The sequence below is a fragment of the Chanodichthys erythropterus genome, chromosome 9, assembly GCF_024489055.1.
Source record: "Chanodichthys erythropterus isolate Z2021 chromosome 9, ASM2448905v1, whole genome shotgun sequence".
Classification (NCBI taxonomy): Eukaryota; Metazoa; Chordata; class Actinopteri; order Cypriniformes; family Xenocyprididae; genus Chanodichthys; species Chanodichthys erythropterus.
The window spans coordinates 35,185,504-35,211,139 of record NC_090229.1 but is presented as its reverse complement, the minus strand read 5'-3'; the positions used below and the strand labels follow the sequence as shown (position 1 = coordinate 35,211,139).

At 36.3% G+C, this 25,636-nt stretch overlaps 1 protein-coding gene across 3 annotated transcripts in view; it reads left to right on the top strand.

The window, feature by feature from the left end:
• The first annotated feature begins 1,843 nt into the window (after positions 1 to 1,843).
• Positions 1,844 to 25,636, top strand: part of egr3 (early growth response 3) — a 173,950-nt gene continuing 150,157 nt past the window's right edge. Inside the window, exons 1-3 of one of the 3 annotated variants that reach the window (XM_067395444.1) lie at positions 1,844 to 1,948; positions 2,136 to 2,253; positions 4,169 to 4,295. In XM_067395444.1, coding sequence (XP_067251545.1) covers positions 2,147 to 2,253; positions 4,169 to 4,295 — 234 coding nt within the window. In that variant the 5' untranslated portion in view covers positions 1,844 to 1,948; positions 2,136 to 2,146. Of the gene's footprint in view, positions 1,949 to 2,135; positions 2,254 to 4,168; positions 4,296 to 25,636 lie in introns of those variants that run through there. The other 2 variants (XM_067395445.1, XM_067395446.1) reach the window with 2 other exon arrangements.

Sequence of the window (25,636 nt, the reverse complement as noted above, 5' to 3'; positions counted from 1 at the left end):
TGTGTGTATGCATCTGTATCTATGTGAATGTATGGGTTTATGTGAATATAAGGTAGGTAGATATATGGTGTATGTAAAGATGCATGTATAAGAGAAGTATCAAATTGTTTTGTATTTAACTAAAGGATAAAAATAGAGAAATGGGGTAGGATTTGAAAAGTTTGTTACGAACTTCTTCCTACTTTTTGAACATGGGAATTTCTATAATAATTTTGGAAGATTGTGTTGAGAAGTATATGATTTAAATTCAGCTGCTATTTTAATTTAATTTTATATATGTATGCATGTTTGTATATATATTTTTATTTACATGTTCAAATAAACTAAACTAAACTAAATCGGCTTGTTTTTCGGAGATTCTAGCACGCAGTAGGGGCGTGTCATTGTCTGTGTGTATTTCCATACTGGGAAGCGTGGCTACTTACTATGCAGCGCTCTGGCCGGCTCTAGCTGATACCAAAATTCAATGAAGAACCGTGGCCGTTACACCGAAAATGTTTTGAAGTACTTCTTCGACAAGCCGGATGCATTTGGAACTCACCGAGAGAAATCGCCCACAGGAGGCGGGATTATGTAGCAGTTTAGCCAATTGCTGTGAACATATTCGAGATATGATGTAAAATTTAGCCAATCAGCGTCCTCAAATCTTATCTGAAATGGGCGATTTCTCTTTTGCCTTTAACGAGCCACTGCTAAATTCAGGACTAGTCTGTAGGTGCTGAATAAAGGAAACAATTCTCACCAGTAAAGATTTGATGGATGACAAGTGTAATCAAGGTAAAGATGATTACAAATGCATACAGTTGTATATTAGGTACGCGCGAGTCTGTTATTATTAATGCGAAACAAACCGTGTGTGTGCACTCTCGGCGTCATCTCCATGTGGTCCTGTTTGGTATTGCCGCTTGACTTGTAACGTTAGTTAGTTCACCCAAAAATGAAAATAATGTAATTAATTACTCACCCTCATGTCGTTCCACACCCGTAAGACCTTCGTTCATCTTCGGAACACAAATTAAGATATTTTGATGAAATCCGATGGCTCAGTGAGGCCTGCATAGACAGCAATGCCACTGAACTTCTCAAGATCCAGAAAGGTACTCAAAACACATTCTAAACAGTTCATGTGAGTACTTCAACCTTAATATTATAAAACGATGAGAATAATTTGTGCACCAAAAAACAAACAATCAAAAAACAAAATAACAACCTTTCAACACTATGGTCGATTTCAAAACACTGCTTCGAATCTTTTGTTTTGAATCATTTATTCGGATCGCGTGTCAAACTGCTGAAATCACGTTGGCGCTCTTAATCACTGATTCGAAACAAGAGATTCGAAGCAGTGTTTTGAAATCGGCCATCACTAGGCTATTGTTGAAAAGTCGTTATTTTGTTTTTGGTTTTACAGGTGTGGAACGACATGAGGATGAGTATTATTTTAATTTCTGGGTGAATAACCCTTTAACGCCAATGTAGTCCGAGCCACGTTCCAGGCACACATGCTCATTCATTGGCTCATTATGAACCGGACATTTTCGAAAGAGGTGGTTTATTGACTCGAGAACCAGCGGGATCGAGTCGGATACGTGAACGATTTCGGCTTCGATTTAGCTTTCAGTACATATAATTTTCACTAAAGAGACATCACAGATGTTGTTACAGCAACAAACACCTGTTGCCATGTGGCATTAATACCTGCCGTCTAAAAAAAATAAAATAAGGACCGCCACCCCAACAGCAAACAAAAAATGACTGACGCATCTATAGACCACTAAGGTGTCAGCTAATAGCAGTGTAAACCAATGGCAGTGAAGAGGGGGCGGTTCTAATGTGTTTCTCAATTTAACTTTGTAACGTAATATTACTATTTTAGTCGACGACTCGACTGTTTGAAGGTCTGTTAAACCTCAGCTACTAACATCTCCAAGTTTGTCGAGAATTACAGGTAAATGATACAGAAATTATGAACTTTATCAAAGATTTAATGTTTTGTCAAAAACAGACATGATATAGCCTACGTTTAATATACATTTCCTCTATAATATCTTAAAATTGCACTTAAAGTAAGTTTTACATACGTATATAATATGAACGAGCGTGAAATGAGTTATTTACGTTTCTCTCTCTTGAAGGGTCGGTGGAAATGTATTTATTTTGCACGTCGCTTGTCTTGTGCGTCCTCTCTGCATGTCACATGATCACATCCACCTGTGATGGGCTCCTGACTTCAGAAGATGCTGAATTCTGCAAGTAAGACTTCATAATGTTGTCGTTTTGTCCAAAAATTCTGTGAGAATTTTAATGTGTCCAATATCTTGTTCGCTACCTCTCCCTGAATATCAGTTCCAATAGGCCATCTTCAGAAACTTGGTAGATTTTCTTCTCAAACATTTTTAGTTCCAGCTAATATTAAATGATTTTTTTTTTTTTTTTTTTTTTTTAATAGTCAACGATTTTTATCAAGTTGTATTATATCAGAATTCTATTTCTCTGAAAGGGTTAGTTCACCCAAAAATGAAAAATAATGTAATTTATTATTCACCCCCATGCCGTTCCACATCCGTAAGACCTTCGTTCATCTTCAGAACACAAATTAAGATATTTTTGATAAGAGGCCTGCATAGCCGGCAATTACATTTCCTCTCTCAAGATCCATCAATGTACTAAAAACATATTTAAATCAGTTCATGTGAGTACAGTGGTTCAATATTAATATTATAAAGTGACGAGAATATTTTTGGTGCGCCAAAAACAAAATAATGACTTATTTAGTGATGGCCGATTTCAAAACACTGCTTCAGAGTGTTATGGTTCTTCTGCATCGAATCATGATTCGGATCACTTGTCAAACCGCCAAACTGCTGAAATCACGTGACTTTGGCGCTCCGAACCACTGATTCGACACGATGATTCATTATGCTCCGATGCTTCCTGAATCAGTGTTTTGAAATCGGCCATCACTATATAAGTCGTTATTTAAAAAAAATAAAATAAAATTTGGCGCACCAAAAATATTCTCGTCGCTTTATAATATTAATATTGAACCACTGTACTCACATGAACTGATTTAAACATGTTTTTAGTGGATCATCAGTGGATCTTGAGAGAGGAAATTGCTGGTCATTGCTGGCTATGCAGGCCTCACTGAGCCATCGGATTTCAACAAAAATATCTTAATTTGCGTTTTGAAGATTAACAAAGGTCTTACAGGTGTGGAGTGGCATGAGGGTGAGTAATTAATGACAGAGTTTTCATTTTTGGGTGAACTAACCCTTTAATACCAAAATACATAACTTATGTCCATCTGATACTTAGGCTTACTTAGCTAATGTTTGGAGACACATTTGTCTAAATCTAAATCTCTAAATTAGCTAAATCTGTCAAAACAATGTTCTCATTTAGCTAAGTAAATGTGTGTGTGTACCTCGATGCTTCAAGAGAACTGTCACTACTGTAAATCGTCATGGATAAAAGCATCTGGGAAATGACAGTTGCTATTTAGTGATTATATATAAATCTAGGACTCATTATTTTTATATTTAACATTGTCTATATGCACATGTACAATAATTACATATATAGATGTTGACCCATATGTACTGTAAACTAGGGGTTAATACACACTTCTGTTTAATATAGAAATAGCAAACTGAATGTAGTAAACAATTAGTTAATATGATCAAAATATCCTGAATGTTTGCTGAAAAAACTGGGGAAAAAATGGAAAACTTGAATGCATGTAAAGTCCTTTTGATGTCTTACATAGGCTTTTTTATCCTGCTGAGATTGGTTCATTAAAATTCCAATTGGAATCATTTACAAATTTCTTCCTTTAGGATTTTTGGTCATGGGTTAATTTCCAAACCATATTGCTTTAGATGAATTGATTTCAGAAGTCTGGCTTGTAGGCCGGTGTGGGATGTGTAGGACTCCCTCAGAGCACTGAGTCATGGCTGTTTAAGCAGCCGGTCCCACTCAAAACCCACACAACAAGCCTTACAAACCTGACAACTTACTCACTTGTTCAACTTTCAGTGCAATCATGGGCTATTCACAGCTTATATTAGTGTTTTATGACCTATAGGAAACCATAAACTGTTCATTGATTAGTGATGGAGTATTATAGACATGTTAACATATTCATACCTGCATTTTTACTCTTTAGGGGAGAGTTAAAGCTGATTTACCCAGATCTGGTTATTGACAAGTGCTTGATCATCCCACAGAGGATCAGAGAGAAGATCAGTAAGGAGTGGGGATCACCTCAAGTACAGCTGCCTAGTGCTGATGAGGTAAGAGAAATTCAACACTGACCTCTTACTCGCTCAGTCAGTTAGTGTTCAGTGGTTTAGCCTTTAGTCAGTGATTAGTAATGGCTAAAGTGCAAGTTTAGCCAGGCTAAAATATGTTATAAAATTGGTGAAGTGTGTAGTATTTTTGTAGTATTACAACACTTTCTCCTACCCTGGTTTTAAGTCGGCTTAAAATCTCTTATGCTAATTAAATGTTTTTTTCCCCACTCTATTTGCTATTTTAATATCTTTAGAGTTTCTTTAAACTTGTTTTCAAGTCATGTTGTGTACTACGTCATACTGGTATGTTGTTGTTATGTTATGTCTCCAGAAGATGGCGCTAGTGCTCCATAACTTAGACATATGTGTGCTGAAATGAATTCATGTTACAGAGACCAAATTCTCTTTAAGTATGTCATCGAAACCTGCATTGACATCTTTACTAACCTCATGTGATCACTTTTGATGGCTTAAAGTTTTTCTTCAGGCATTTATGTTGTTTACATAAATGTGGTTCATTTTATTGAAGGAAGGTAATCGGAGATTGGTTTATTAATTAATGTCTGTAAATGTATCAATGCTGCAGTGCTTCATATATATATATATATATATATATATTCACAATAATAAACAAAAATATGAAAGTCATGTCATTGACTCAAATGTATATATATATATATATATATATATATATATATATATATATATATATATATATATATCATTCATATTTTTGTTTATTATTGTGCATTATTTCCTTTTAAAATAATTTGCTAAATTCATGACATATATCACTTCATTCTATAAAACTGATTTAATTTGAATTAATTTTTAGTACATTTTAGTAATAAATATTATTTTATGTTTTGTAATCCCCAAAAAGTCAGGTGGAGCAACTGCCCGAACAAATGAACAGACTAGGAAAACTGCTTAAAATGGTGTCTTAATAATAAAAAATTATCATTTTAGGTTTGAAACCTTTCATATAATTTTTTTTTTTTTTTTATATCAGTGGTTTTTAAAGCTGTTGAGATGATTAAAAAACTTTTTGTCCAGCAATTTGTATATTCTCAAATATCAGGGTGGCTGCAATCTGCAAACTTGGCTCTTTTATTATGAATTGATTGACAAAGTAGTAACAGTAAACATGATAATGCATCATCCAGAGGCCCCAACTGATCCTCATGGCAGAGTGAAAAGGTTTTCTCTCAAATGCTGGTAAAAACTGCTCATTTCAAGTATGAGTAGGTTGGTACACTTTCCATGTCAGGTGGTACAACTACAGTACAATACAATTATTTGGTTGTACTGCCTGACATAAAAAACAGTCAAAAAATGAATTTAAACAACTTGAAATGTTATTGAACTACTGAAACTTGTTTAAACTCAACATTGTTTATAACTCAAAAATATGCATTACATCAAAGATTATATATATGTTTTGAAAATTTATATAACACTTTTGTATTAGCCTATATTTACATACATTATCATTGCTTAGTTTTTAAATGAACTCTTATCAGTTGTAGTGTATTCAGTCTATATGAATGATTTTCTTCAATCCAGATCATATTAAGAAAATATTTTTTATTATGCATCGTCATAATTGGATTTGTAGTAATATTTGCATTTGGAGCTTTTGATTCGTCCAAATATCCTTCTCCACAATTGAACTTTAGAATAGCTTTCTTTCGAAGTCAAGCAAGCTCATTTAATCAAACTACTCCAATATTAATAATAATAATAATGTGGTTCTTTATTTTTAGAAGTTTACATTTACATTCTTTTAAAAACTAATAATAATTGTTTAAAAATGAAAAAATGAATAAAATGTTTTAACGTTCCTCATTTTATAATTTAAAAACATATTTTAAGAGCAACCGTTTCAGACAAAGTAAGAGACAAAAACGCCATCGATATGATAGAAGAGCCGTTGGACAGCTGCTATGTCAGGCAAACTTTGTCTTTCTCTCTTGATTGGTGTATTTGAGTTTAGAGCAGCGATGTTGTGGGAATCGTTCTGGTAAACTTGAAATAGAATCAACTGTGGTGGAGAAAAGCAGCAAAGTACCATGGCGTATCTGTAAATTGGAAACTAAAATTGAAAGCCGCTTCAATTTTAGGAGCTAGTTTATAAATTCCATAGCTAAGCAGTCTGGCTGGAAGATGATCTATCGCCCTCACGTCTCCCAAACCCCAATTGATGTATGGTCGTATTATCTATTATGCTGTCCTACATGATTCTCTTTTATTGCTGGACTTGGTGTCAGACAGCAAAACGGATTACACATGAGATCAAATCAATACCAACTTTATTTACAGGCCTTTCAAACGTAATTCCCCCTTTTGTGGTTCTGTCTCTGATAAAAACATATGGTAGCTGGAGGTCTGTGCTGCGAATACGAGGAGGCTTCGGAGACCGTACGTGTCAGCCCTCGTTGTGCGGTCGCTCTCTCTCTCCCGCCCCCTTGACCCTGCCAATCGACACTTCATCACCACGGAAATGAGAGGCCAAGTGGCGACGCAGCGGTCACTGGTTGTCGCTTTACCCCCGCGGTGACACCCACCTCATTACCCTGCTGAAGGCATGCTGGGTAATTGAAACAGAGCAAAATGGGCAGCGGTCCAGCACGTCCGCCTCTCAATGGGCTTTCATTACCCAAAACAAAAGCAAAGGGTCACACTAAACAACAGATTTCCCTCCGTCAGCCCTCAAAGTAATGACTCAACCCTCAGCTTGACTTGAACTTGATTTTCACTCGAATAACCATAATGCTTTTGTGCTATTGCGGTCGAAATGTCTTCGAAAGCCATAACGGATTCATCAAAGTAATGTGTTTGAGTGAATGTTTTAGCATTTGCATACGGTATGATCTGAAGGGATAACGGCCTTTGAAATCTCATCGTTTGTTATTGGTGTTGAGGGTGTAAACATCTGTTGCATGTACTATTGTTTACTTCTTCACTTACTAAGAAATTTATATCTCGGGAATCTGCGCAGTGTTCCCCAAAAGCATCGTAAGCCTAAGTTGATCTTGCTTCTACGATCAACTTAGGCTTGCGATGCTTTTGGGAAACGCAGCCCAGGAATATTGTTGACAGTCAACACGGTCTAAAGTGCTCGTAATTCAAATTATTTTAATCTCAGGCCATTATGGAGATAATTGCGTCTTTGTCTGGCACTTCTGGATGCAGTGTCAAAAATAGTTTGTTTACAGTAATGCTTGATGAACTTGGACTGTTTTAGCTCATCTTGTTTTTATGTTAAAATTAGCAACACCTTTTATAATGATCTAGCATAGCTGTTACAAAAACAGCCGTAAATCTGATATTAAAATGCCTTTAGGCTGCAAACAAATTCATTAATGCATTAATTACATCAAAATGTTGAGGCTTCAAAAAGTTCAAAAATTGTAAAGGTAACATTTTATTGTAACGCTTTATTTTACAGTGTCACTGTTACGTATGTTACATGTAGTTACTGTAGTAATAACTATAAATTATGACTAGTTACATGCAATTTACCCTAAACCAAACCAAACCAAACCAAACCCTAACCTTATAGTAAGTACATGTAGCTACTTAATATTACTCGGTACTTAAAAGTATAATTACAGTGTAACAAAAACACCTTAAAATAAAGTGTAACCCATTTTATTTCAGTGTCCTTGTTATGTTACATGTAGTAATAACTATACATTATGAATAACTACGTGCAACTAACCTTAAACCACACCCTAATCCTAATCCCTAACCTTACAGTAAGTACAATATTACTCAGTACTTAAATGTCGAACACCGTAACATGGACACCTTAAAGTAAAGGGTACACTTTATTTTACAGTGTCCTTATAACATATACTAATAACATTAAATTGTGAATAATTACATGCAACTAGCCCTAAACCAAATTATATTCCTAACCCTACCCTATAGAAAGTACAGGTTGTTAACTAGTATTACTCAGTACTTAAATGTATAATTACACTGTTACACGGACACCTTAAAATAAAGTGTAACTGAATGTGATAATGTCTGATCAGAAGACATGGATTAAGCCGCTCTATTCATATGGTTTTTCTTTATGATCTCTTTATGAACTTTTTGAAGCGTTAAAGATTCGGTGGAATGGACTTTCAGTGGAGGTTTCATTAAAAATATCTTCATTTTGTTTTGAACAAAAGTCTTATGGGTTTGATACAACATAAGGGTCAATAATTGATGACAGGATTTTTATTGCAGTGAAATAACCCTTTAAACCTGACCTTATTAGGATTAGTTTAGCAGGAAATAATGCTAAATTGCAAAAATTGCACATGATTTCTCCTTTAAAACGTGCAGTAATCTTCATGAAAGACCTTACACGTCAGTGTGTTTTCATTTCAATTCATTTTAACTGCCAGAATAGCCTGTTAAACTGTTAGAACTGTTACAAGGCCCTTTTATCTCACACATACACAAAAGAAAGTTCAATTGGATTTCATAAGTGCTCTTTTATAAATGGGATTTGTTATGTATGGAATATTCTCCTGTTTCTCTTGTGACGATACCACATGTTCTCAGTTTGGAGAACAGACCATTGGCAGCATTTTATGTACCAACACTTGTGTTGTAATGCTTGTGCCATTTTCCAAGACCCACAAATATCCTCGATTCATGTACATCATCAAAATGATTTCTTATCTTTCGCTCCTTTCGACAATGGTTATTATTGTGTTCATGTAAATTTGCAGTTATATGTATGATATGATTTGAGATCTTGGCTTTGTGTACTTTATAAGATCCATATAAAATTACTGCTTATTAATAGTTAGTAAGGTAGTTGTTAAGCTTAGGTATTGGGTAGGATTAAGGGATGGAGAATAAGGTCATGCAGAATAAGGCGATGATGTGTGCTTTATAAGTACTAATAAACAGCCAAAATGCTTACAATATGCATGCTAATAAGCAAGTTAATAGTGAGAATTGGACCCTAAATTAAAGTGTTACCATAAATTTATACAGTTTTGTCCTTGTTTGCAAAAAAATAATTGATAGTTGATAATAGTTTGTGGGATGGCCAGTATTATTTGGTCACACTTTAGTTTAGGGTCCAATTCTCACTTAACTAACTATTGAATATGACTTTTGCCTCAATAAACTCCTAATTACTGCTTTTTATTAGTTAGTAAGGTATAGGAATAAGGGATTTAGAATATGGTTATGCTGAATAAGACATTAATATGTGCTTTATAAGTACTAATAAACAATATCCTAGTATGCATGCTAATAAGCAACTAGATCATAGTGAAAATTGGACCCTAAACTGTTACCATACATTTATGCAGTTTTGTCCTTGTTTAAAAAAAAAAAAAAAATGTTCATAGTTAAAGCTCCAATCTATAATTTTACATGATATATTAAATCAGGTTCTGAAGAAAAGTTGCTTAACGCCATATCCAACAAGAAAGTTTCCAGTGGCAACCAATTTATCTGTTTTCATTGAGCGCTTGATGAAATCACAGCCAATCAGAACAAATTTGATGTTTGAAAAGCAGGATTTTTGACCAATAGCATTTTGAGGTGGGCGGGGCTACCCAGTGCAAAGCCTCAGAACAGACTGTTCTCCAAAAAAAAAAAAAAAAAAAACTGACCCTATAGGTCGTTTTTCAAGCGCCTTTTTACAACCTATATTTACGTTTTAAAGTCATGCGCCCTCTAGCTGGCTTAAAAATAATGACAATGTCATTATCATTAAAATGTATGTTCATTTAAATTCAATGTGTGGACTTTTTACACCATTTCTCCTATTTCCATTTAGCAAAACTCTTTTTTTTATTTATTTTTTTTATTTTTTTTATTTATAGTGCATATACACTTTATGAGCACATGCGTTCCCTGGGATCGAATCCCACAATTGCATGATCACATGATTGCATATTGGTGTATACTGCAATATGACTCAGATAAAAGGGAAAAATGCATTAAAATGAAAGTGTTCTGTTGTTGATAGGGGCACAACTTTAGTAGACGCTCCTATGGGTCGTATTTCAGGGAAGTGACAAACGACCTATATGGGCGTATTGGTTGGAGAGCATGTTGCTCAGAAATAGAGACCAAATGAGTGTCCTGTTTTTCATCGATGTATTGCAGCATGCCTATTTGGGACATGTGTAACTGTTTCAAAGTTGTGACCTGGTATAGAAAAAATAGTTTACTATTTGATGCTGGAAAAAATCCCTGATGCTATTCCAATATCGACTCATTTAAAAAATGCTAATATTAGACGCAAGGTCACGGATATATCACGCATTTTTACCTTAAAAGCATCTGCAAGGCTATGTTTGGCATAGAGCAGCTTGTGATATCCAACATGCTGTGTGCTCTTAAAGATATCTGGAGTGTTTATTTAAACGTGTGCATAATCTTGTATTCTGGATGAATGTTTGATCTGGCACGTGTTATTTGCTGATCGAGAAGTATCGGCATACAAGGATATTTCAGAACTTCTCAACTCCATCCATTTCCTTAAGGTCTTATCGGGTGGTATTCTAGGATGTGACTTATTCCCCAAAAAAAAAAAAAATCATGTTAACTTTTTAGGCTGTTGCCCCCCGCAGCTGTTGAAAGTGTCTTTGGCATAGGAAAGCAGCGCCTGTGGTTCATATGGGGACTTCTACTGTTTTATTCGGTGCTTAAGAGAGATGAGCATGAGGTTTGTAAACCATTACAGTGATTAGAAAGCGCCTGGATGTGATCTCCTGAGCTAGCTTACTGCGCCGCTAATATCTCTTCTTCTCTCGCTCTCTCTGTGAGAGTGATTTTGTACGCTGTGCTTAAAACCGTGCGTGGGGGCGTCAAGAGAGGATTTCAATGTGAACCATCCCTCCCTACTTCCTGCTTTTTTTGGCTTATTTCGGCGAAGCTCTCTGTTCTTTTCTGTGAGCTGCCTGTAATGACGACAGGGGCGGCATCTTCATCGCTAAGCCTGGCAGTGCCCACGGCTGCTAGTCGTCTCAGTGCAGCGCTGCCCACTCACCCACGCTAGCCTTGGCACCAGCGCGCCGTAGCAGCGTGCTATCCGACATCCGAAGGTGGGGTTCCTTTCCGGAAGACCCTGAGTGTCTTTCCCAGGGAAAACCCACTCGTCCACCCATGCAGGATTCCTGAAAGGTCTTTCGCTGTTGGGCCTCTTGAAAGATGGAGGAAGAGAGGGGGTTTTGAGTTTGCTTTTTATACTCACAGTGGGCGAACCACTTTAATTTGTCTATCTTTATGAGGAAGGGCTGGAGATAATTCATAGAACTGCAGTAAGTGTAGTTTTTATTAATATATTAAGTTCGTAGTATGAATTACACTTAAAAAGTTTGTCACTAGAGCTGTTAATTGTTGTAAAAATAAATAAATAAATAAATAAAACAATAACACATAAATAAATAAATAAATAAATGTGAACATTTTAAACTTGCAGTTAATGACATTTATTAATAATGGCTGTGAAAAGCACCCAAATACAATTTAAGACATGTTTGTTCACAAATGAATAAAACACAAGTTATGTACAAAAATGTACAAAGCTCTTTCTATATAGTTTGTTTTAGTACCATGTTGAAAAGTTTAGCACTGGCCTACAGCTCTAGTTAATACACACATCAGAAAATTACAATTAGGATAATAATAAATAATCAAAATACACATATGTCCATCCATTACATACACATTTCTATAATATTTCAATATACTTAATACTTTTAAATTTTATTTGATGCACCATGAACAATTTGCATATAATGTTCCAAATTCTTAAAAAAAAAAGCGGGCATACAAGATTGAAACCTTAAATGGGAAAGTATATTGCAATTTTGTTTTGTTTTTTTTTGTTTGTTTTTTTTTATTAAAAATGTATTTCAACTAAAGAAAATTAATATATTATTAATTATTTTAATTAATATAATAAAAAATAAGAAATAAATAATTAAAACAATACTTTAAAAAAAATCATATTTAATTATGTTTTATTTATTTGTTTTAATGAACTGAGCAAAATTGCAAATAAATTTGACAGACAGTGAACAGCATTTTCTTTACATGAAAAAAGCAGATTCACCACTTAGATACCTTTTTGTTCTATGATCATCATATTATTTTGGAGTGACAGATTTTTCAGTTTAAAGCAAATTATCTGCGGAAGGTTAAATTCAACTGGACTGAAAACATTCAGACCTGTGAATGTTTAATTTCTGCCATAGATATGTGTGTGATATATATATATAATTTTTTATTTTTATTTTTTAACTGAAACATGGTTCTTCTGGGTGTGACCAATTTTCTGAAACTGAATTGCCATGGTTTGAAATGAAGCAAATTCTTAAATTCCAAATTTTGCCAAACCATGCCACTAGATGAGATCCACTCCATGAATGAAAGAAGGTCACTGTTGCCTGTTTAATAGTAAATCTGCCATCACCAGGTGGGCGTCTCGGGCGTGTAGGATTACAGGCTCTCATTCAGGATAGACACCAGGTTTCTCTTTCTCCCCTGTGGATCTGTTTGTCATGATAACAAGCATATTGCTTTGACACTGGACCTCATTTATACAGTCATCATCAGGCGCTCTTACACAATGCCTATGAATCACACCGGGGATCTGACTCTGCCAACATCTGCTGCTACTCTTTACTAGAGGCGAAGGATTGATATGAATATTCAGTTAAATGGTGAGAGAGGCAATAAGCCACATAATCCTCGTTTTCACACACACAGATGATTTACATGTTGTATAAGGACTGTGCACCACTCTCAGACTGGAGCGCATCATGAATGTAAAGATTCCATAGTGAGGTTCAGGAATCAGAACCCCGTGGGGAGGGTCAGCGCTGAGATGTGAACTCCTGTGAGAACCCAGGAGCCTGTGAACTTTGACCTCATAGACAAATTATACATCTCCTCATGGTATTTCTGTCTTGTTTTACCTTGCTTCATTTTTATTTTATTTTTTAAATGAAAGGGGTTAAAGGGGACCTATTATGCAAAATTAATTTTCACATGGTGTTTGAACATAAATGTGTTGGCAGTGTGTGTACACAACCACCCTATAATGGTGAAAATCCACCCACTCCTTTTTTTATATTCCCCATGAATCATAAACCGTATCTCAAAATGAGTAATTTGTGTTTTCTATACAATGTGACATCACAATGTAACAGGCCCCGCCCACGACTGGTTACAGAATCTGCCCTGTTAGCTTAGCTTTACACAGTCCGCCATGTTTATCTCCTCGTTAGAGCAGCTTGTGGAAATACAAGAATGTCTCAGCTATGTGATAAACAATCTAAATGTTCTGTTGTTGACTGTGTAAATGAACACAGAACGTGTATTTTCATTCCACTGTGGCATTATTTTTCCGTTGCTTTTCTTTGTAAATGTGCAAGACAGACGTGTTTGACTGTTGTGCTTGCATCTCACATCTTTTACAGCGTCTCTCGCAGGAAACGGTATTCTAAAAACACAGCGCTGAAGTTAAAAGTTTAACTTTTAAAAAAACATGTCTCGACACCTTGCGTTTCCACTGCCCGCATCTTGCATTTTTAAATGCAAAGATGTGTTGTATATGAATGGCCCCGAATAAGAGAAAAAAAATGCAAGGTCTGTCTATTGCATGTTTACTCAGAAAATAAAGGAAAAGCAGCGCAGTGGAATGCAAATGTGCATTTTTTGGAAACTGCCCCATATTGTTTTTCCAGTTTTTTTTGTTTTTTTTTTTTGTTGACTGAGTATTCAAGGAGTTGTAAAGGCACAGCCCCCTTCTGGAAAGGTGTGTATCTTTAAATGCAAAATGATTGCACTCAAAAAGTGGCATTTTGGGCATGATGTAATAAATGATCTGTGGGGTATTTTGAGCTGAAACTTCACAGACACATTCTGGTGACACCAGAGACTTATATTATATCATGTAAAGAGGGGTCAACTTTAAAAGTCTGAGAACTCTTTAAAATCTGTAATCTGTAGTTGATTCATTAAAACCTGGATAATGTAAAATGAATTTAATATTCTGCACTATTTCTAGGTCAAATTTTGTGTCATGTTCAGATGTTCTTGCTTATATTGAATCACAAGATGCTCCTTGATTAATCCTCAAATCATGCTGGAGAACATGGTCATCAACTTGTGGAGTTCAAGCAACTGCTGCTGTCATTAAAGCATTAAACATTTATCGAATAAACTCTTAATGTTATGTCACTTGCATAACCTTTTAGACTTATTCAGTGTAATATTAAACTAAATTTATAGTTCGCTGTTCACCTTCAGAAGTTTTAAAAATCAGTTATGAATATTGGTTATTAAGCACTTAATTATCAGTCATACAACAGTATTGTTTGATCTCTGGACTTTCCTTCCTTGTGGTCAGGTTTGACTATACTTGTGAGGGTCAAATGTCTAATGTGAAATAACTAACTGGTGAGGACATTTAACTGGTCCTCACTATTTAAAAGGGCTTATAAATGATCCAAAACTTGTTTTTATTTAAATCTAATGTTTTGCACACAGAGGATTTTGTGAGGGTTTTGTTTAGGGGTAGGGGTTGAGTTAGGTGATATAGAATATCATTAACCTGATATAAAATCAATGGAAGTCTATGCAGTGTCTTCACTAATATAGTGAATCAAACATAGTACAGTTGCATATGCATTAATTATGTGAGGCCACGCCTCCAGCTGTATTTTTAATTTGCTATTAACTATTATCTCACTAGTTATTTATCTTTCAGTTTTTCCATCGGCTTTCAAATTGCTACCGCAAATTGCTAATTTAAACAATGCATCTTTATTAAGATTCTTCATAATTGCATTCTGCTTCACCTTCATTTAAATTTCCGCTTTACATCAAACCTAGAAAAAAAAATGAGCCAAAGACAAACAGAGAGAAGTCAGACGAAAAGGTATGGGAGACACATTTGGAAAGATGGAATTACATCGACTTAGAACATTAATCTCTCGTTTGTCACTTACAAATCTCATTAAAGTCGAGATTCTACTTTGTGCCTTTTCCCTACATTGACAGATATTTTAAAGTTCAAAGATGCAATAATCCATCAGGCTCGGGAATATGCCTTTGCCGCAGAGGATGCCAGGATAAACATACAGAAATTAAATTTCTATTTATACGAAGCCTGGAAACCGCCAAGCGTTTGCCGGAGAATTGATGCTGCACGGAGCATCGGAGGCCAGGCTCAAGCAGCTAAAGTAATTAGCCTAACACTTGCGTTAACTAGATGGTGGATCATATCTGGCAGAACCGTTGCTGAAATGGGGACAAAATGTCACTCGGCTGCAAGCTGTTTAGAGGGATCTGCCCAATCCCATTTGAGGAGTTCTGCGTGTAAAGGCAAGCCTGTCAGAAATATGTAATGCCATCTCTAATGTGAATTGTGAGCTGATATTGTTGCAGGCTGATGTTGCTGGGTGTCTGTTTGAGTGGGTGTCTCGTTCACTTAGGTGCAAAGACTGTGACATTCGGTTACAGTGCATTTGATGCCCTGCATGTTGTGCCTTTACAAAAGGTTGAAGTAATGTTGCCTTTTCGGATTTTGGGCCTTCTTGTCACTTTCGTTTAGAGAGGACAGGAAATGATGCGAGGAAGATGGATCGGGAAATGACGTGAGCCGGATTCGACACGTTACCTTGTTTAATGATCATCGGAGACCAAATTGAGAACTTTTAGAGCTGTTCTTAAACTTCTTTTCCCTCTGTTCTCTAAAGAGTTTAAGTTTGAAAAAGTTTTGGATTTGCATTCATTTTACAGGAATTAAATGCATGTGTTTCTGAAGATTCGCCATAATTCTTCCCTACCACCCCCTCCATGCACGTCTGTCCCAGCCCACTGATTCACCTGGTCCTGAAAGAGCCCTGGGGCCTTTTACAAACTTTCACTGTCTCCGTCTTCCCGCCGTCCCCTTTTCTCTTGGCAAAGATATTGTTTCCACAGATAAACACGAGAGAACAAGAGAGGCTTGGCAGATCCATAGTTCTGTGGGAACTGTGAGAAAAAAGGGACAGTATGTATTTAATGAGCCATGTTTAATCTTCTTTGCTGGTAGACTACATTCATATCAAAGTCGCTTGAAAGTAGTCATTTGCAACTTCTGAAACTTGATTTAACAAACATTTGTCTTTATTTAGTACTATGTGTGTCCATTTACTCTAAGAAACTAGAATGAAGAGAAGTGGGAAAATGGGGTATGATGCAGACCAAACTCGAAACTGCATTTTCGACCATGGCTCAATGTGTCTGTCGCTTATATGCTAACCATTCATTTAGCTTTATTATTTGAATTGGTGAGTATTTTCTCATTAGAAATGAGACCAGAGTGTGGACCCTTTTTTTAAGGAAATGTTTACTTTAAAATTAATTAATTGAATTCATCAAAATTAATGAAACTTAAAAAAGATTCAGCATTACAAAGATTATCATTTTCTTGAAGATCAGCTATATAAAATCTTATTTAATGCACCAAAAAAGTCTCAGTGGAACTTGTTCCAGCTTTCTTCCTCTTTGTCCTTCCTTCCTTCCTTCCTTCCTTCCTTCCTTCCTTCCTTCCTTCCTTCCTTCCTTCCTTCCTTCCTTCCTTCCTTCCTTCCTTCCTTCCTTCCTTCCTCCCTTCCTTCCTTCCTCCCTTCCTTCCTCCCTTCCTTTCTTCGTTCCTTTCTTCGTTCCTTGCTTCCTTCTTTCTGTCTCTTCTTCATTTTCACTTCCATTCCTTCTTTTCCCTTCCTTTTCTCTTCCTTTCTACTTCTTCCTTTCCACTTACTTCATTCCTTTCTGCTTACTTCGTTCCTTCCTTCTTTTCCCCTCCCATTCTACTTTGTTCCTTAGTTCCTTCCTTCCTCCCACTTTTTTCCTTCCTTCCTTCCTTCCTTCCTTCCTTCCTTCCTTCCTTCCTTCCTTCCTTCCTTGCTTCCTTCCTTCTCTTCTTTGATTTCACTTCCATTCCACTTAGTTAATTCTTTCCTTTCTCTTCCTTTCTCCTTCTTTCCGCCCTTCCTTCCTTTATTCCTTTCTTCTTTCCCCCCTCCTTGCTTCCTTCCTTCCTTCCTTCCTTATCTTCTTTGATTTCACTTCCATTCCACTTAGTTAATTCTTTCCTTCCTTCCTTCCTTCCTTCCTTCCTTCCTTCCTTCCTTCCTTCCTTCCTTCCTTCCTTCCTTCCTTCCTTCCTTCCTTCATTCATTCTCTTCTTTGATTTCACTTCCATTCCACTTAGTTAAGTCTTTCCTTTCTCTTCCTTTCTCCTTCTTTCCCCCCTTCCTTCCTTTATTCCTTTCTTCTTTCCCCCTTCCTTCCTTCCTTCCTTCCTTCCTTCCTTCCTTCCTTCCTTCCTTCCTTCCTTCCTTACTTCCATCCTTCCTTCCTTCCTTCCTTCCTTCCTTCCTTCCTTCCTTCCTTCCTTCCTTCCTTATCTTCTTTGATTTCACTTCCATTCCACTTAATTCCTTCCTTTCTGATTCCTTCCTTCCTTTCCGCTTACTTTATTCCTTTCTTCTTTCCCCCCTCCTTCCTTCCTTCCTTCCTTCCTTCCTTCCTTCGTTCCTTCCTTTTTTCCTTCCTTCCATCCTTTTCTTCTTTGATTTCACGTCCATTCCACTTAATTAATTTCTTCTTTTCCCCTTCCTTTTTACTTCTTCCTTTCCACTTCATTCCTTCCTTCTTTTCCCCTTCCATTCTACTTTGTTCCTTAGTTCCTTCCTTCCTTTTCCCTTCCTTCAGAGTTATCAAATACTCTTTCTTTTCCTGCATATTTTCTTTTGTTCTCTAGCTGTACCTACTGGGCATGTTGTTGTTGTTGTTGTTGATGTTATTTTGTGGTCATTACGAGCTGAATCTGATTTTCATTGGCAGCAGCCCAGCTGGTTAGATATTGTCTTTTTGATCAGAGCAAATAAGAATGGTAGTAAGTGCATGGCACATATCACACTTGAACATAACTCGCTTATGTTTCGGACTATTGTGATTTCACCTCTTGTTCCTTTTACCGGGTGGTTGGGACAGCGATCATTCTCAGTATCATGAGAAAACTGAGGGGAATGTGAATGAAACAAACGTGTGCATATTCTTCCGATTTTGGATCCCAGAAGCAAGCTGAAGATATTCTCTTGATGGTTATATCTTTAATTGTGAAATTAACTGTGATTGATCTTGACTAGCTTTGTGCCTTGAAGAGAATGTGGTTGACGATAAGACTCAGCAGTCATCACGTCCCTGTCATGTCTCTGATCCTGCGCTTTGGAAGTAACGGAAATGTTATGCAAATCATTTCTTAATCCTTTTATGTTATTTTGTTCCATTTCTCTTTCATTTTTCACACTCACATATTTTTGCTGTGGCATCTGTACGTTTTATGCAGTGTTCTACCACCACACAAACTTCGGCCAATTGCTGCAGTCGGTTGTCATTTCGTGTTCAGATTTCTTTCTTAAGAAATAAGTTTTGTTGATTGCATCACCAAGAAAGCTCACCTACAAAAAAACTTGATTTGCTAACTATAGCTTGAGAAAACGGATACACAAGTATAGTTAATGCATTATTCTAAAGGCTGCATGTGTACTTACTTTCACAGGAGGACCGCGAAAGTAGTTCAGAGCTCACCATCTTTAAGACCACTTTGACAAAAGCTGAAGAAGACAACCAAGCCTAATTCAGGAGAGAGCGTGGAGATGGCAGATTGTGACCTATGTCTGCCGGTAGCTTTTTGTTGTCCTAAGGGTTTGTGTTTAAAAATAATAAGAAAGAAGTGGGACGGTCTTACATCCAAGAAGCTTAAAATGCAAAATCTCAAATAAGCCCAATTTTCCTCAGCCAATGGCGTCTCATTTCGGCAGGGTTTTTGTGTTGATCATCCCGAACTGACTCACGTATATCCACCCCTCCCCTCGCCAAATAAAAACACTAGAGGTTTATGTGGCTTTTCAAAAAAATGTATCTAGACATTTATCCACTTTAATCTTCTTAACATATTAAAGTCATTTGCATTACCCTGAAGTGACTGAGGTTTTTCACCGCTTCTCACCCCCACAATACACAAGGACTTGGAACACCATTTGGACATTTTGTCTCTGAAGAGAACACAAGTGGGCATAAGTCAACTTACTTCCACATGCATTTGCCTGCATCCTGCTGAGTGATTTTATTTTTTATTTTTTTTATGTATTGTCTTCTAAAACATTCTCCAACTGTTGCTCCAGTTTTTTTTTTCTTTTGATCTCTCCTCTTTCGTTCATATTCATAATGCATCAGGAAAAAAATATATACATCAGCAGTGGCCTTTAGCTTTGACTGTATTCACAAATCAACACAGCCTCAAGCAGTTTTATAACGTCCTTACTACACAATACAAATATTAAAAAAGAGCAAAAACAGAACAATAGCTATGAAGCTGAAATAATTAACTGCAATGGGAGCTGCACAGAGATGAACTGATGTTTCATGTTTTTAATACTGTATTGACCAATCAGAAGTCAGGAATGGAACTGTCGTTAATGGATATAAATGATCTATTAAAATCCTTGCAAGTTACAGTTTTAAATATGTTTCTTGCATGGTAATATGAATAATATTTATACTCTGATCATACTTTGACAAACACATTTGTGCTTTAACTGCAGGTCATGGTTAAGCTGTTAGATCCAGTGTCATTTCACATGGTAGAGATGGTGTTAACCTTTTCTCTTCATTCAGGGAATCTTTAGTGACAGTAATAATATGTTTGTGTCTGCTCAGCCCTATTGTGCTGACAGCTAAAAGGCCAAAGTCAATCTCAGTAACCGTTCAAGTGTCTGCTTTGCTCAGACTGTTGCCTCAACTAACTGTCGCTTAACTGACTACTATAATATGCTGAGATTGTTGCACTTTGTGTGTGTGTGTCTGAGTGTTTGGAGGAATTGGCTTGGTTGCAGAATACCCATAATTCTCCATAGATTAGCATATTTAGAAAATACAGTACATGATGTTTGTGAATCACAGTTTAACTGTAATCTAAATGACTGCATCTTGGAACTTAATAAAGGATTCCTGACACTCTCAGTCTCTCTCTCTCTCTCTCTCTCTCTGCAGTTACATGAATCATTGAGTTAAATGATATCAGTTTTCTTTAATAATCTGGTACATTTTTGTTTTTTTAAGGACAACAGAGAGCATTTAGGCCGTTGTCTGATGCTCAGCACTATTCTTTAATAATGAAAAAGTGTAATTGGATAATTTAAGACAATATAAAATGGCATTTGCAATGCATTTGGGTCATTCCTATGTACTATATTTTGATGTAGCCGCATCATATAAGTTCTGCTAAATAAAAACAAGTGTTGGAAATCATATTAGTTCATTTTCTTTGATTACACAATATCACAATTAAGTAAAAAATAATTTTCAGTTATTTCAGTATTTTTGGTTTTGTCATTATTGATGTTGATGTTCTCTGGAACTTAAAAAACTGGCAGTTTATTAGGAATTCATTGCAGGTGTTTCTTCATTTTTTCCCCCATTTTCTGTAATCAAAATAATGTAAGCAAAAAGAGTTTTCTTAGAAAAATTGTTTGAATTAATAATCCGTTTATTGCTTTTTCCTGTGTGCACAGTATCACTTTTCATCCTGTTTTTCCCCCTGGCTTTTCTAAAACTAAAAAAGCCACTTCCTTGATGACATAATTTTCCATTAAGTGACATAGTTTTTAGTGAAGTCAACAACAACTGCACAAACATTAGTAAGTATTAGCAGTGGATTTGGTGTGATTTTTGTGCTGGTAGTTGGTTTGTTTCACTCCAAAACTGTCCTGTTGCAGAATTATCAAAATTTCCAAAGATGAAAAGAATAAGTAAAAATTAACATGTTGACACTTCATTATTTCCATTATGTTCATTTTCTTGCCATTGTATAAATAATCTAGTTGTAATTAATGTATCAAATCAGCATATTACAATGTTTTCTGAAGGATCATGTGACACAGAAGACTGGAGTAATGATGCTGAAAATTCAGCTTTGACCACAGAAATAAATTACATTTTAAAGTATATTAAAATAGAAAACCATAATTTTAAATTGTAATAATATTTCACAATATTATTGTTTTTTTTTCTGTATTTATTTTATATATATATAAGGGGTGGGATGGTTCAGATTTCTCACAGTTTGGTTTGCATCACGGTTTTAGGGTCACGGTTTCGGTACAGTTCGGTATATGCTACGTTCACTAAAAAATTGGACAATTGTCCTAATAAAGATAAAGAAAATAAAAACAAATTACGTTCGATTAACACACAGAGAGCAGGAATATTAGACTGCTGTCCCTTTAAGACACAATTCAAAGATCCAGTACACTGATACTGATTCACATGCGTTGTCTGTCTCGTTTTATAAGATATAAGTAGATATAACCTACTATGTTTGTTAGGATACTCGCTAAGATGGGCATGTTGACATAATTTGTGTGTGAATTTTTCCGTTTAGGAAATGTACGTGCTTCGGATGAGTACACACAAATCTCCTCACAGCACGCGCAAGATCTCTTTCTCGTCTTACGGATGAATTTTTAAATTAGCAAGGTTTAAATGAGTTTAGTTTAAACAGATAAACAGATGTTCAGGTCTCACCTGCACTCGTGTCGCGCGCTATCAACACACGGGTGATGACGGCGTTAGTGACTGGTCATCAGTGTTGCCAATTTAGGGATTTTGTCACTAGATTTAGTGACTTCTCCGCCCCCTTTGAGACTTTTCTCAAAAGTTTAGGGACAAATCTGGCAACTTCTTGGACAAACCTTATCTGGCTTGTTATTTTGCCCACTGATCTCTATTCATATTTATATAGATCAATGAATTTTCCATTATGATGTCATCTAGTGACATTTAGCTACTTTCAATTGAAAGCAGTTGGCAACACTGCTGGTCATAGAGCTTTCGGCACATGATTGAACATTTGTTTACAACGAGTGACTGTTTTGTTCATGTTCTTTTGATCATCGCTGTTGTAACATATTGGGAAACTAGAATGCATGTCCATCGACTGAAACATACATTAGCTACATTAAGAACCACATATTTAAAAGAACTATTATCAAATAATATTAATTTTGGTTTTAATTAACACCGACAGGACTTGTAAAGATGAAGTTTTATCCTTGAATCTTATATGTATCATCAAACAGCATTCATTTTGCACTCTACTTAAGTGTTTAAAAAGCCCCAAAACTGAGAAAATTGACCTAGAACTACTATAGTTTTGTGTTGGCTTTCCTTGCCTTCAGCGCAAGTCTAGCCTGTATTGTTAGAAATGGTGCACTAAAACACAAGACAGACACAACTATGCCTGAAAAAATTTGATTGGGACTGAATGTATCTTTGCTTTTCTCGATAACCCTCAGACACCCTTTCCCTGCCAAAAAGGAGCTTTTAATTTGATTTCCAAGACTTTCTCTGTTTCGCGCAAATTCCCAAGTAAGAAAGAAGGGAGAGGAAAGATTCATGAGCGTGCAAGAAGGAAAGAGAGAAAATGAGAGAATAGCTGGATGCTGTTGAGAAGGATGATGTTCTATGTGTGCAGGAATGTGGATTTCTCCCTTCCGTAAAATCCTAATTGTGCCTGGAAGGGCTGGTAGTATGTAGGGTATCTCAGCTCAGCTTGGCTCAACAGGATTTGTTCTTCTCCGTGTGTATGTTGAGCGTTTTCTTTCAGCGCGAGATGCGGATGTAACCCTTTCACAGTGCGAGAAGCCGAGCGCTTGTGTTTGCCGCTAGGCTGATTCCTGGCTCTCTGCTGTTTTGTGCCGAATGTATTCAAACTCTGCTTTTAAAAACACATTTTTACCCTGAGAAATGTGGCTGAGGTTATTGTCCCGTAACTTGCCTTGACAGAGAAGCAGATCCCAGATGCTTCGGAGAATGCAGAGAGTTTATGGACCTCAGGCATCTGTTGAGACCTTTCGAGAAGGATGAGAGAGAGCCGAGAAACATGAGATGAGGGAAAGCGGTCGCTCTGTTGATGGAGCGGCTTACTGGCTGCACCTATGTATTCAGACAGCTACATAATTGACTTCAGGCTTTTGTTGAAAGCATTTTAAGAATCTCAACATGAGACCCAAACAACAGATTCAAGGACTAAATGCAGAAAACGCATCTGTTTGGAGATGTGTACGTCAGGTTCATGTTGCCAATCGATAGGTATGTCCTCTCAAAGACCTGCAAAGTAATGTCCCATTTTTGTCTATGTAAATCCCACTTAATCCGTTATCTGGCTGTGGTCGCAAAAAGCGACACGTATGTCATGTTTATTTCACTCAGGTGGTTTAATTGTGTCTAAAATGGGATTGTGGCTCTGAGCTGTTGGGCCATGATGGATGGGCTTATACATGCAGGATATTGTGTACAGACATACGGCATAAAACAAAACAAACGTCAACAAACAGCGTGTTTAAAAACTAGCCATTCTCTAGATCAGTGTGATAAATCCAGAAATGTTACATTAAGATGTTAACCTAATGCACCACAGTGGGATCTTTAACTGGCTCTCTTTTGAGCCAGTGTCTTTTCAAGTCAGTTCAATAATAAGATTCAGAAGTGTTTTGGATCACACAGACCAGTAATGTTTCAGTATACATTCAAAGGGAAAACTGAACAAAAACATGTTTTTTTTTTTTACATGCATGCCCTTTTGGAAAAAAACTGCAGAGCTCTTTGACTCTTGACTTTAACATTATGCCATTTTACTCTCAATAGGTTAACTGATAGATTGTATAAAACTTATGAAGACACTGTTTCCGCACTATAAAAAAAAGTTTACCTAACTTAAAAAATAAGGCAACCTATTACAATCAAATGGTTAAGGATAATCAACTAACAACTGACAATTTAAATGCTTTTGTTCATCAAATGAGAAACATACTGTGGAGTCATAAAGGAACATGTGATGGGAAAAAAAATTAGTTGAGAGAAAAAATTATGTTTTTACATTCACCAGAAAAACGTTTTAATTCGCTCATGTAAATAGCCCTTCTCGACCCACTCTGAGCGGTGTTCAATCTGCTGTCTCCGGCATGGGAGGCGAGTGCCCTAACAAGCATGCTAAAGACTGCAGCCTCTACCGTTAGTCGCTAGCATGACTCCTGAGGCCAGGGTAGTGAGGTTTACACAGCTCTTACTAGCTTGCCTCCATTACACTCATCCTCCTAAACCTCACTCCCATCCGGGTCACGGCACCAAATGTAACCGGTCCTACTCAACCCACTTCGAGTGGGATTTGAACCAGCGTCGCTAAAGATCGCAGTCTCTAGTGTGCCTCTTGTGCCTCATCATTAACTATGCACTGATTCAGCACGCGGCCCCTTTAAATCTCTCGCTCCCTGCCCTCCCAAGCTCTCGACCATAAGTGCAGTTATACAGTGCATAAACAAAGTTCACACAGCTAATATAACCCTCAAATGGATCTTTACAAGATGTTCGTCATTCATGCTGCATGAATGCATCAATTCCTGTGAGTATAGTATTTATTTGGATTCTGAATGAGTTTGAGTTGCTATATGTTCTGTGGCTAATGGCTAATGCTACACTGTTGGAGAGATTTATAAAGAATGAAGTTGTGTTTATGAATTATACAGACTGCAAGTGTTTAAATATGAAAATAGCGACGGCTCTTGTCTCCGTGAATACAGTAAGAAACGATGGTAACTTTAACCACATTTAACAGTACATTAGCAACATGCTAACGAAACTTTTAGAAAGACAATTTACAAATATCACTAAAAATATCATGTAATCATGGATCATGTCAGTTATTATTGCTCCATCTGCCATTTTTTGCTATTCTTCTTGCTTGCTTACCTAGTCTGATTATTCAGCTGTGCACAGATCCAGACGTTAATACTGGCTGCCCTTGTGTAATGCCTTTCATAATGTTGGGAACATGGGCTGGCATATGCAAATATTGGGGTCATACATATTAATGATCCTGACTGTTACATAACAGTCAGTGTTATGTTGAGATTTGCCTGTTTTCCAGAGGTCTTTTAAACAAATGAGATTTATATTAGAAGGAAGCAATGGAGTTTGAAACTCAACGTATGTCTTTTCCATGTACTGAACACTTGTTATTCAGCTATGCTGAGGTAAATTCAATTTTTGATTCTAGGGCACCTTTAATTTATTGCATCACAATCTGTTAATGCTTTACTATAAGCTATGTAATTGTATTATTTGTTTATTATTCATTCAACAATACTTATTACTGTAATATTTTTCATTAATAGGCATTGCTATATGGATAAGTCAATGTTTATATGTGAATAAAAGCCTAAATTAAGTCTGTTCATCATATAAAGTGA